This window comes from Danio aesculapii, chromosome 23, assembly GCF_903798145.1.
Source record: "Danio aesculapii chromosome 23, fDanAes4.1, whole genome shotgun sequence".
Taxonomy (NCBI): Eukaryota; Metazoa; Chordata; class Actinopteri; order Cypriniformes; family Danionidae; genus Danio; species Danio aesculapii.
Genome location: NC_079457.1, coordinates 42,899,601 through 42,911,072, shown reverse-complemented (window position 1 = coordinate 42,911,072; position 11,472 = coordinate 42,899,601). Strand labels below are relative to the sequence as shown.

Sequence of the window (11,472 nt, the reverse complement as noted above, 5' to 3'; positions counted from 1 at the left end):
CTCAAACACAAACTCACAGCATGTCTGATATATGAGAAAAATACAAGCGAACACACAAACAAACAGACACACATTGAATACACATCATAAACTCTCTGGTAACACTTTAGAATAACTATCCGTTATAACTAGTTATTAGATCAATTAATAACTGTTAGTTGAGTTATAAATGACTTGTTAAATAAAAGTTAATAGTTTGTTCATTATTTATAACTGTGCCTTATAGATAGCCAATAGATAATTTACAAGCTGTTAGTTAGCAAGTTATAAACAACAACAGCCCATTTCTCAATGTATGTGTTTTTAATTTATTGAAATGTGGTAAAGCTGAACAACTGAACTGTATTTTTATACTATATTGATTTTCGATTAATAATAATAATAATAATAATATTATTTTATTTTATTTGAATTTTTTTTCATAAGTCGTGTGTTGCAGACCTCTTGGCCAGGTCACCCTTGAAAATGAGATCTTGATCTCAATGGGTTTTTTATCTGGTTAAATAAAGAAACATATATAAATGACTTGTTAACTGTATTTTAATGATTTATAACTATACCTAACAAATTACTAATAGATCATGAACAAGATGTTAGTAAATTACTTATTAAAGACTTGTTAAGTATCAGTTAATAGTTTATATATGTTATTCTAGTTGCAACTATTCTTCATTTATTAACTGTTAGTAAATCAGGAATAGTTGCAACTTTAGAATAACGTCCCAATAACATACTTAAGCTAATAACTAACACTTAACTAATATATTAACTTAGATCAGTTGTTCATAGTTTATTTACCATCTAAAACACCAGTGAAACTTTGAAGAACTTTTCTAATAATATATTTTTGATTTATTTTGTTTTCATGTTTAGCACAAAAGTGCCCAAACCTGTATTCTCTTGTATACTGCTGTTCTGCCATGCAATGGCTCGGTATGTGTGTTTCTATACGTTAAACACAATGTTCAACATTTCATCTGTGGAGTTTCTTTGATAAAATACAGCACACAGAAAAGCCTATGAGTGGAACAAGGTAAAGGTACAAAAGTTTTATATTTTAAATATCACATCAAATTTCTGTAGCTTGAACTTGTTGCATCCATTCGCTGTTCTACAAAGTTTCACTGGTATTAGTAGATGGTTAAAAAACTATGAACAACTGATCTGTAAAGTGTGAGTTAATATATTAGTTAAGTGTTAGTTATTAGCTTAAGTATGTTATTGGGACGTTATTCTAAAGTTGCAACTATTCCTAATTTACTAACAGTTAATAAATGAAGAATAGTAGAAACTTTAGAATAACATCCCAATAACATATATAAACTATTAAACTGATTCTTAACAAGTCTTTAATAAGTTAAAGTCTTTAATAAGTTAATTACTAATAACTTAACAAGTCTTTAATAAGTTAATTAGCTTAAGTATGTTATTGGGACGTTATTCTAGTTGCAACTATTCTTGATTTACTAACAGTTAATAAATAAAGAATAGTAGCAACTTTAGAATAAAACCCCAATAACATATATAAACTATTAACTGATACTTAACAAGTCTTTAATAAGTAATTTACTAACATCTTGTTCATGATCTATTAGTAATTTGTTAGGTATAGTTATAAATCATTAAAACACAGTTAACAAGTCATTTATAACTTGCTAACTAACAGCTTGTAAGTTATCTATTGGCTATCTATAAGGCACAGTTATAAATAATGAACAAACTATTAACTTTTATTTAACAAGTCATTTATAACTCATTAACTAACAGTTTATTAATGATCTATTAACTAGTTATAACGGATAGTTATTCTAAAGTGTTACCAACTCTCTTTAAGCAATTCCAGTGTTATGGAAGTGACATCTGCAGTATAAACCTCAAAGCATACATTCACATAGAAAGTCTAAGTTAACATTATATTGAAACATCAGTTTTTATTTTTCAAAACAACTAACCACGGAGTTGTGGGACCAGTAAAACATCAATCTGTAACATGTTTTAAATTTTAAATGAGGAAAATAAACATCCCAGCAAGCATTTTTTGTTTTTAAAAGATATCAAATAGACGTCTAAACATAGTTGTCTTGGCGAAAACAAGGCTAAATTTGGGCTGTCAGTAAAAATCTAATAGACGTCTAAGAATAGCCCAAAACTAGACTAGTCATCAAATAAGTGTGGTTTATTCATAAACTAATTTCGAGAGGATCACGTGCTTATAATCAGCACGGTTGGCTTCTCATTAGCTCCGTAATCTGACCAATTAGATGATTACGGATGCATTATAAATAACCAGAGTTCTTCACTGCAGTTATCTTCGTCTTGAAGCTCCCCCTTCCACCCCTACTTCCTCCTCTTTTTCCGATGGGCGACACGGTAGCCCAGCGGCTAGCGCTGTGGCCTCACAGCAAAAACACCACTAGTCGAACTTCCTATAGGACTGGTTGGTGTTTCTGTGCGGAGTTTACATGTTCTCCCCGTGTTCGCGTGGGTTTCCCCCGGGTCCCCCGGTTTCCTCCCACCGTCCAAAAACATAAAACATAGTCAATCGACTAAACAAATTATCAATGAAACAACCCTAGTTTACACTTCTCACGCAGCAACAAGCAGGGGAGCTCTCGAGACCTACCTGAGCTCGAACTCCCCTCTCGCCCTTCGAACGGGTGGGAGCCCCGGGCTCGAGGATATTACGAGCTCAGGGCTCTCTCCCGGGACAGCATGCCAAATACGCTTTATTGATTATCAGCTAAGTGTGAACTCTTGAAACAGAAATAAATGACTACACATATAAAGTCTGTCTAATCTGTCTATTTGACAACTAGTCTAGTTTTGGGCTATTCATAGATCTCTATTAGATTTTCACTGACAGCCCAAGTTTAGCCTTGTTTAGATAAGCTGTCTACGTTTAGACATCTATTAAACAATTGTTTGCTGGGATGCGTTATGGATGTGACCAAAAAAGGTAGCGAGTTTACAGTTACAATTATAGATGTGACACCTTTCCATTGTGGATGTGACAGGTGTGAAATTGGCACTTGTCTGACTTTGGTAAATCAAAAATAATTGCTTAAAACTTTGAGAGATATTTTTGAGTATTTTAAAAGTACTGTTAAATACTTGCTTACACAAAAAAACTTACAAACGGTTTTGCTATTTTTTTCATGGCAAGGTTGACATTTGTATGGAATTGCTCCTTTGCTATCCATTACAATAGAAAAGGAAATTGTTTATTTATCACTTTATCTCATTGTTGTATTTGCAATAAAATTTATATACATATGCTAGTTTAAATAATAGTGCGTCAGTAAAAAAACTCTGATACTTTAAATTGCTGTAATAGAACGACTAACAATCAAACAAACGCTGAAATCAATATCAGGTATTATGGCTTTTTCAGAAAGTCTGCATACAGTTTTTCTTGAGCACAGTTAGCACCGATTTTGCACTTCAAGTGCTTTAGACCAGGGGTGTCCAAACTTGGTCCTGGAGGGCCGGTGTTCTGAAAAGTTTAGCCCCTAATCAAACACACCTGAACCAGATAATTAAGCTCTTACTAGATTTACTAGAAAGCTCTTGGCAGGTGTATTGAAGTTGGAGCTAAACTATGCAGCACACCGGCCCTCCAGGACTGAGTTTGGACACCCCTTTGTTAGACAAAGAAGCACATAAATAACGTCCAAGTGTCAACAAAAAATGGCAGAAAACATGTCAATTAGAATAAATACACATTCATTCTTACATTTATAGTCAGAAAAGTCAGACAGCTAATGAAAACAATATACGATAACAGCTAGCAATATTTGATAATTAGCAATACTAGAGCCTTTATGTAAATAGGCTGAATTTCATACTGAATTCATTCAATCAATGATATAGATAATGTCCAAATAATGATGCCCAGGGTTTAGAAACGAACAGAGTTTACAATATGTTGATTGTTAACTGTGGTCTGTAAATTATGATCACTGTGAATTGTGAAACAAACCAGCAATAATTGAAATTATTCATATTTAAGACAAAAAGGAAATGGACTACAAAACACAAAAAGATGTTATGTCTTGTGAATACTGTTTGGACAGATGCTGTGGTCATAATGCACAAGAGCGTTGTGAATTTGCTAAAGCGTTCTGAGGTAACTCCCTTTGTCTAAAATACAAGCACCATTAAAACTCCAGATTCACTTGCTAGTTCTCGTTGTTCTTCAAAACCACTTTACTCACGTGCTTGAACTTCGTCAGTGTCTTTCCCACAGTGACAACAGAAGGAGGGTTATATGACCTTTTTGGCTTGGGCGTCTGGGCGCGTGATTGTGTGGACTGCAGGTCGCGCGCACAATGAATGAATAATCATTGATCCCTTCGGCTCCGTGCTGATTGTGTGGTGACAAAGTCAGTTAAAGTAGAACTTTAATGCAAACACAATTAGCATTATTCCACCTCACATAACTATTTTGTCAAACGCAGAATTTGAACGTCTCGCTAAAGGAAGTTTTAAAATCGTCGTCCCGCGCGTGCCTTCACAGCTTTCACGCAGCTTCTCAGAAACACGAGAACTAACTTCCGTATGGCACGTGGACGCGACTGTTTTATCACTTTAAACTTCAGTGGAGCTAACAGTTGTGTTGTTAACAGTTTATCAAAGGAATATTCCAGGGAACGCGATCAAGTCTGTGTTTCCAGCTGTGTCTCTTGTGCCTTTGATGCGGCAGGCTGTTTTAACCGCGTGCCATTGTCGACAGCATGTGTTGGTCACGCTCCTGGGACATCTGCATGAGATATCATTCAAATAAATCAATAAATATCTACATTGCACAGAGTTTGGACCACATATTTAAGTTACAAATAACTATTATGGTACTATCAATTGCATTAGCCCTACATATTGTGAATTTAATTGATCGCAAAGTATAGTTTTTGTTAAGTTTTGCAAAATAAATACTTTTTAGAAAACATATGCATAGTTCTTCAGCGATTAAGTATGAGTTAAATGCATGCACAAAGTAGTGTCTTTATGGTTTGTAAAGTGTTAAAAAATGTATCTGTGTTTTTTCATTATTAGAACTGTGCTGTCTGAAGCAGGGGTTCCTGAACTTTTTAGCCCGCGACACCCAGTATTCTCTGTGGTGGTTAAAATACAGAAACCTTGCAGCAATGTCGTACACACCAATAGGCCGAAGTCTATTCTTCATTTAATTTATTTAATGTATGTGAGTGCTGTAAATGTGCCAGAAAGTCTAACCTGGTGTCATAAAATCAATCTGCTGCATCTGATGCTGGTGCTGTGCCTTTAATATAACAGAACTCGTAACTATAAGCTACTATAGTCTATAGTAACTATATAGTGTAGTAACTATAAACTACTATTTTTATCTTCAGCAGGTTATGGATAAAATATGGTAATTTTAATGGTTATAAAACTACTTAGATTTTTGGAAATCACCAAGCAACCCCTTGTCATTGTCCCGTGACCTCTTGGGGGTGCCGACCCCCACTTTGGGAACCACTGATCTAAAGTTTTGAAATAATTCAAAAATAATAATAAATAAAATAATAAAAATTGAAATAATACTGCAAAACCCGTTTGAGTTCCCCTCTTCTGTTCAGTGCAAAAGAAGATTTGAAAGAATGTTTGAAAGAAACAGCCATTGACTTCCATTATTGTTTTTTGTTCCTATGGTTGTCAATGGCTGGTTTCCAACATTACTCAATACATTTCTTTTGTACTTAACAGAACAAAGAAAATCAGTTTAGAACCAGTTAAGTTTGAGTAAATGGTGCAGAAATCTTCATTTATGAGTGAACAATCCCTTTTTGTCCATGCACAAACTTATCAAACAATTGTTTGCATGGTTTGAAATGTTTTAATTGTATACCAATGCAAATGGATACGTTATTTTCATCAATGAACATTTTTTGGTATCTAGAGAATTTGATATGTATTTTAATCACACAATTTATGAATTAGATGCATGCATAAATCAAATAATTATTGTTTATAAAAAATACACTATTGAATTTTTCACCACTGAGCCATATACTGTCTTGAATCTTTGCAATATCTTTTGATAAACAAAAATGAAATGCATGCATACACATCAAATAAACACTGTTATGCTTTACTTTATTGCACATGTGCATATATTCCTATTTATCACTGGACAGTCTTTGCTGAGTTTCAATATACGTTGGTTACGCAAACTATAAACAAGCACACATAATTTAAAAAATCATGGTTATCAAATATATTTGATCTTAATCTTTCTATCTTTAACTCTGATGCTCTGCATATGAAAACATGCACAACCTACAATTCCATTTTTTTAAAGGTCAAATTCCTTCACTCTCATACCTTGGGAAACATTCCTCCAGTGGAGGGCCAGCAGGCAGTTAACCATAAAATTAATGTCCTCTATTGTTGTGATGAGCCGGCCCTTTGGTCCCAGAGTGTGGGAACAGTAACACAGCACAGGCCACATGGCTTTGTAATGGTAATGCAGTGGTATAAATACAAGCCTCTGCACCTCCAACAGTCTCACAACTCTTTTTGCCACAACAGAAAAGCAAGCTGTTCCAGCACAGACATGGCACCCCATTCAGCCACACTCGCCTCCTTTGACCATCTTCACTTCAGCGATAAGGAAAGAATAAAGGTATGTTCATATTCAAAACATTATTTCAAAATGTGATTGTTTGTTTTAGTTGATTTCGGCCCTCACTGACATAAACAAACAGCTTACTATGCTGCAGCTTTTTGGTACAGCGGTAGTTCTAAAAAATGAAAAATAAATTGCAGACGGCCCAAAATAAGTTGTGTAGAATTGTTATGAAAGTACCTCCACTGACACATTTAAATAATGAACATTATAGCCAAAGTAATATTTTAAAAGTTGAGAATAGGGTAAAATTTTAAAATTAGTGATGGTTTTTAAGATTTTAAAGAAAATGGTCCCAAATATTTCCTTAATTATTACGTTTTAGTTAGTGAGGTACATTGTCATTCTACAAGAGCACGTAGCAGGGACATTTATCCATATAGATTAAGAGTGAATCAGGTAGAAATTCTTTTTTGTACTAGCTCTGCTGCTTGGAATGCTTTGCCCACGATTTTTGAAGAGATTCAAATTGAGAGTGATTTTAAAAGGGAAATTAAAAAGTGGTTGTTTTATAGTTGATGTTGAGGATTTTGTTGTGCTGAGTTGCTGAGCTGAGGATGTTTGTTGCATTTATGATTTGCTCGTTAATTTAAAAAAAATATCGAGGACCACAATGGAAATAAGCCTGTGGCTTTTTTGTGTACTTTATCCTCGACAGTTTTTGAAATAATGTATGAATTGGTCTAACTGGACTTGTTTGTATATTTTGTTAGAATTGTCAAATAAAATCAATCAATCAATCAATCAATCAATCAATCAATCAATCAATCAATCAATCAATCAATCAATCAGTCAATCATCAATCAATCAATCAATTATGCCTACTCTATATGCATAGTTAAATGATGAATCACACTTTTTTTACAAAAAGTGACCCAGCATCAAAACCAGTTTTAAGTTGCACGGGTATATTTTTTGGCAGTAGAAAAAATGCATTGGATGGGTACATTTTTTTATGCAAAATATCATTGATTATTGATATTTATTAGAGATCAAGTTCCATAAAGATATTTTTGTAAATGTATTACTGTAAATACAGCCAAAAGTAAATTTGGATTAGTACGTGCATTTCTAAACACTTAACCACTTTAGGTAATTTTACTCAGTATTTGTGAAGAATTCCAGGTTTTAAATATGACCTCTACTAAAAAAATCATACAGCATGGAAAGCTTATTCATGTAGTGTTATTTGTTGTTTATTGCAATTCACAACAAAAATACTCTAGTTTTGTGGTTCAGGGTCACAAATTTGATAACAAAATACATTTCTCAATGTACAGTTGAAGTCAGAATTATTAGCCCCCCTTTGTAATGTTTTTGTTTTCTTTTTTAAATATTTCCCAAATGATGTTTAACAGAGCAAGGAAATTTTCACAGTATGTCTGATAATATTTTTTCCTCTGGAGAAAGTCTTATTGGTTTTATTTCGGCTAGAATGAAAGCAGTTATACATTTTTAAAAAACCTTTTAAGGTCAAAAATTATTAGCCCTTTACACTGTATTTTTTTTCAATACTCTACAGAACAAACCATCGTTATACAATAACTTTCCTAAGTACCCAAACTTGCCTGTTAACCTATAAACCTAGTTTAAGCCTTTAAATGTCACTTTAAACTGTTTAGAAGTGTCTTGAAAAATACTACCAGTAAAATTATGTTACTGTCCTCATGGCAAAGATAAAATAAATGAGTTATTAGAAATGAGTTAGTTAAAACTATTCTGTTTGAAAATGTGTTGAAAAAAAATCTTCTCTTTGTTAAATAGAAATTGGGAAAAAAAAAAACAAAATTAACACAGGGGGGCTAATAATTCAGGGGGCTAATAATTCTGACTTCAACTGGACAACAATTTCAAACATACATGGAAACAGATATATAACTAATTATGCATGTCATAATTATTATCACCTTTTATTATACATTTTTGCAAATTACAAAATATGAACTCCCTATCACATGTTTGCATAGATTTACCCCTTTGACTTTGATTGTTCAACATGGTTTAATCTCATTCCCATTTTCTTTCAGCTGAGGAAGCGGATAGTTGAAAAAGATGCGTCGGGATCGAATCACACCTCATCGATCAGCTGAAAAGTCTCCTTGAGAAAAAGTGTCCAGAGTCACGACCCCAGCACCAAACTGGAGAAGGCGGACATCTGGAAATGAACAGTCAGCTTCCTGAAAGCAGCAGATTCAAGCAACAGCAGCAGGATCCCTCAGAGAGACTACAATGAAGGCTATTCTCACTGCTGGAGAGACGTCTGTCCACTTCCTCTCGCTTCACTCCAACGCTGGAGAGCTCCAGCATCTGCACAGTGGTCCAAAAAACCAGCTCAAGCTGGGCTCCACTCCGCAACGGTCTGCTCTAAACTGAACACAACTGCTTACAGCAGCCAGACGGCGGGAGGTCCGTCTGGAGACCCTGGTAGAGATCCTGTGGACTGACAACCCTGAGGACGGTGGTATAACATCTCTCATAAAGTATGAGATATGGATTTCCAAAGTGTATGTTTGTAGTTGTCATCATATGATCGACAAAAACTGTTGACGAACACGTGTGTTGTCTGGGAAGGAGGTGGATTGCCTCATGTGCAGCTCTTAATGCTTATGTATTAATTGAATTGTTTTTTGTATGCATATTTATTTGACTCCAGTGGAGTTTGATGTATCAGAACTTTGAACTGATTTTGTACTTAATGGCTCCATTTCTGTTTGCACTGAGGATTGTTTGTTAGGTGAGCATTTGTACCTTTGATAAAGGATCCAGTTTTTTGTCTTTACCATTTATGTTTCTTTGTTTGTTGTGAGTTTTTTGGGAATGAGCTCTTATGTCAAATTTTTAATCAATGTTTGCAATGTTTCAGACCCCCGTTTTTCACTTGCTAATAAAACTGTGCAAAAATGTGCAAGAAGTACAATAAAACAAGTAAAATATGGAGTTGAGAATTTAATGAACATCATGTTGGGGAATTTTTATAAAATATCACTTGTAGGGAAGATGTGCTCACTTGGGAAACTGGTTTTAAAACTCACTCATAATTTGCGTGACCATTGATTTTTACTTCTGAGTATGTCTATTACATATTTCTGTGAAATATTCTGTGTTCCAGAATAATATACAATCAAATTTGAAGAGGGTAATTTGCAAAATTAAGCTTTTTTTTTGTAACTGAACTCTTCAATCCTCATTGTGAAAAAACAGATGAAAACTGAAAACTACTAAAATGGCTCGCTTAGTCATTGTTTATATATCATGTTTATGCAAAATAACTCCAGTATAAAGAGACAAATTCAATGTTTGATGCAGGATGATGTTGAAGCCGAAAAAAGTGGAACAATTCACAGAAAAAGGCAATAAAAAAATCAACAATTCACAGAAGGGCACACAAAAATAATAAAAAGAAAATGTAAAAAAGAAAAGAAGCAAAGAAAAAAAGAGGTGAAAACCTCAGTTTCTTCTTAAAAAACATGAAGCAAACTATTTTTGTATTTAGTATGCGTATTTTTGTTGCAAATATATGTAAAACAAAGCATATTGTACAAACATTAATGACTTTTTATTCCTCAAAAGCAAAGGGGATAAAAAAAAAATACAAATCTAAGAAATGTAAGGTAGATAGACACCAGAAAAAGGTCCCCAGATTTTTCAAAAGTCCTTGGTGATCCTCTGACGCAAGAACAGTATTTTCTCAGGGGGTTGCAGAAGAGGAAATAAATACACTGATCCAATGTTTTGTAGATGAAGGGGTGAGATGATTTACAGTTATTAAAATGGCATTTTCCTAGCGTTCCACTCAGAAGTGTAAAGTATTTATTATGATGAGATGTATCTAGTAGTTCAGTGTCCCCTAATACCAGATTCTAGGATCGTGCAGTTGGATATCTGTACTTTTGATTATATGTCAATTATATATTCCCAGAAATCAGACAGCACAGGACAACGTCCAAAGCATATGCAGCAGGTCTCCTTCAGCTGCATTGCACCTTTGACAATTTTGTGAGATATATTAGAATTAAACGTGAAGTTTTTTATGAGTATAATATGTCGCATGCAAAATATTAAATTGGATTTGTCTATGTTATGTTTTGTAAATTTAAGTAACGTGCTCTGATTCTTAGTGCTAATTCTTTTTGAGGTTGAGAAAAAACTAGGGATGCACCAATATAACTAAATATGTTCTATTTTTATACAGTGAACAACTGATTTTATTTAAAAAACTTCATAAAAGTTTGAAGCGATCTTAGAATAGCCTACTCAAAGCAAAAACAAAAAAACAACACAATAATTTCAAAATGGCAGGTTGATGATTATGTAGACCTATATTCACGATTCTATATAATCAGCATGCCAAAGATAAAGTATTTCCTTTTCTTCGTATAGCAAATTAACATGCAACTTGACTGTTAAATAACAAAATGAGATTTAATTAAGTAAAATAAAATGAAAATAAAATAATTAATTGAAACCAGCTCAGATGTTCTTGAATAAAACGCGTTATAGTAATGTACATACTGTATGTAGAAATATGTAATGTCTGAAAAAGAGTTTTGAGAGGTGTTTTGACAATTCAGAGCCACCATGCAAGCGAAAAGCTAAATACAGATAGTTTTACTTTAGAAAACGCAGCATAAATTCATCCCATTTGTTGTTTTAGATTCTTTTTAACACATGTAGGTGCAACATGTACAGTTGAAATCAGAATTATTTGCCCCCCTTTGAAAATTTTTTCTTTTTTAATTATTTCCCAAATGATGTTTAACAGAGCAAGGAAATTTTCACAGTATGTCTGATAATATTTTATCTTCTGGAGAAAGTTTTGTTTTATT

General features: G+C 33.6%; 1 protein-coding gene across 1 annotated transcript; it reads left to right on the top strand.

The window, feature by feature from the left end:
• Positions 1–6,541: 6,541 nt before the first annotated feature.
• Positions 6,542–9,094, top strand: her12 (hairy-related 12). Its single transcript, XM_056450031.1, is given in 5 exon segments — positions 6,542–6,643; positions 8,674–8,904; positions 8,906–8,996; positions 8,999–9,022; positions 9,025–9,094. Coding segments are annotated over 5 exon segments (465 nt in total). The 5' UTR covers positions 6,542–6,574; the 3' UTR covers positions 9,075–9,094.
• Positions 9,095–11,472: the final 2,378 nt, after the last annotated feature.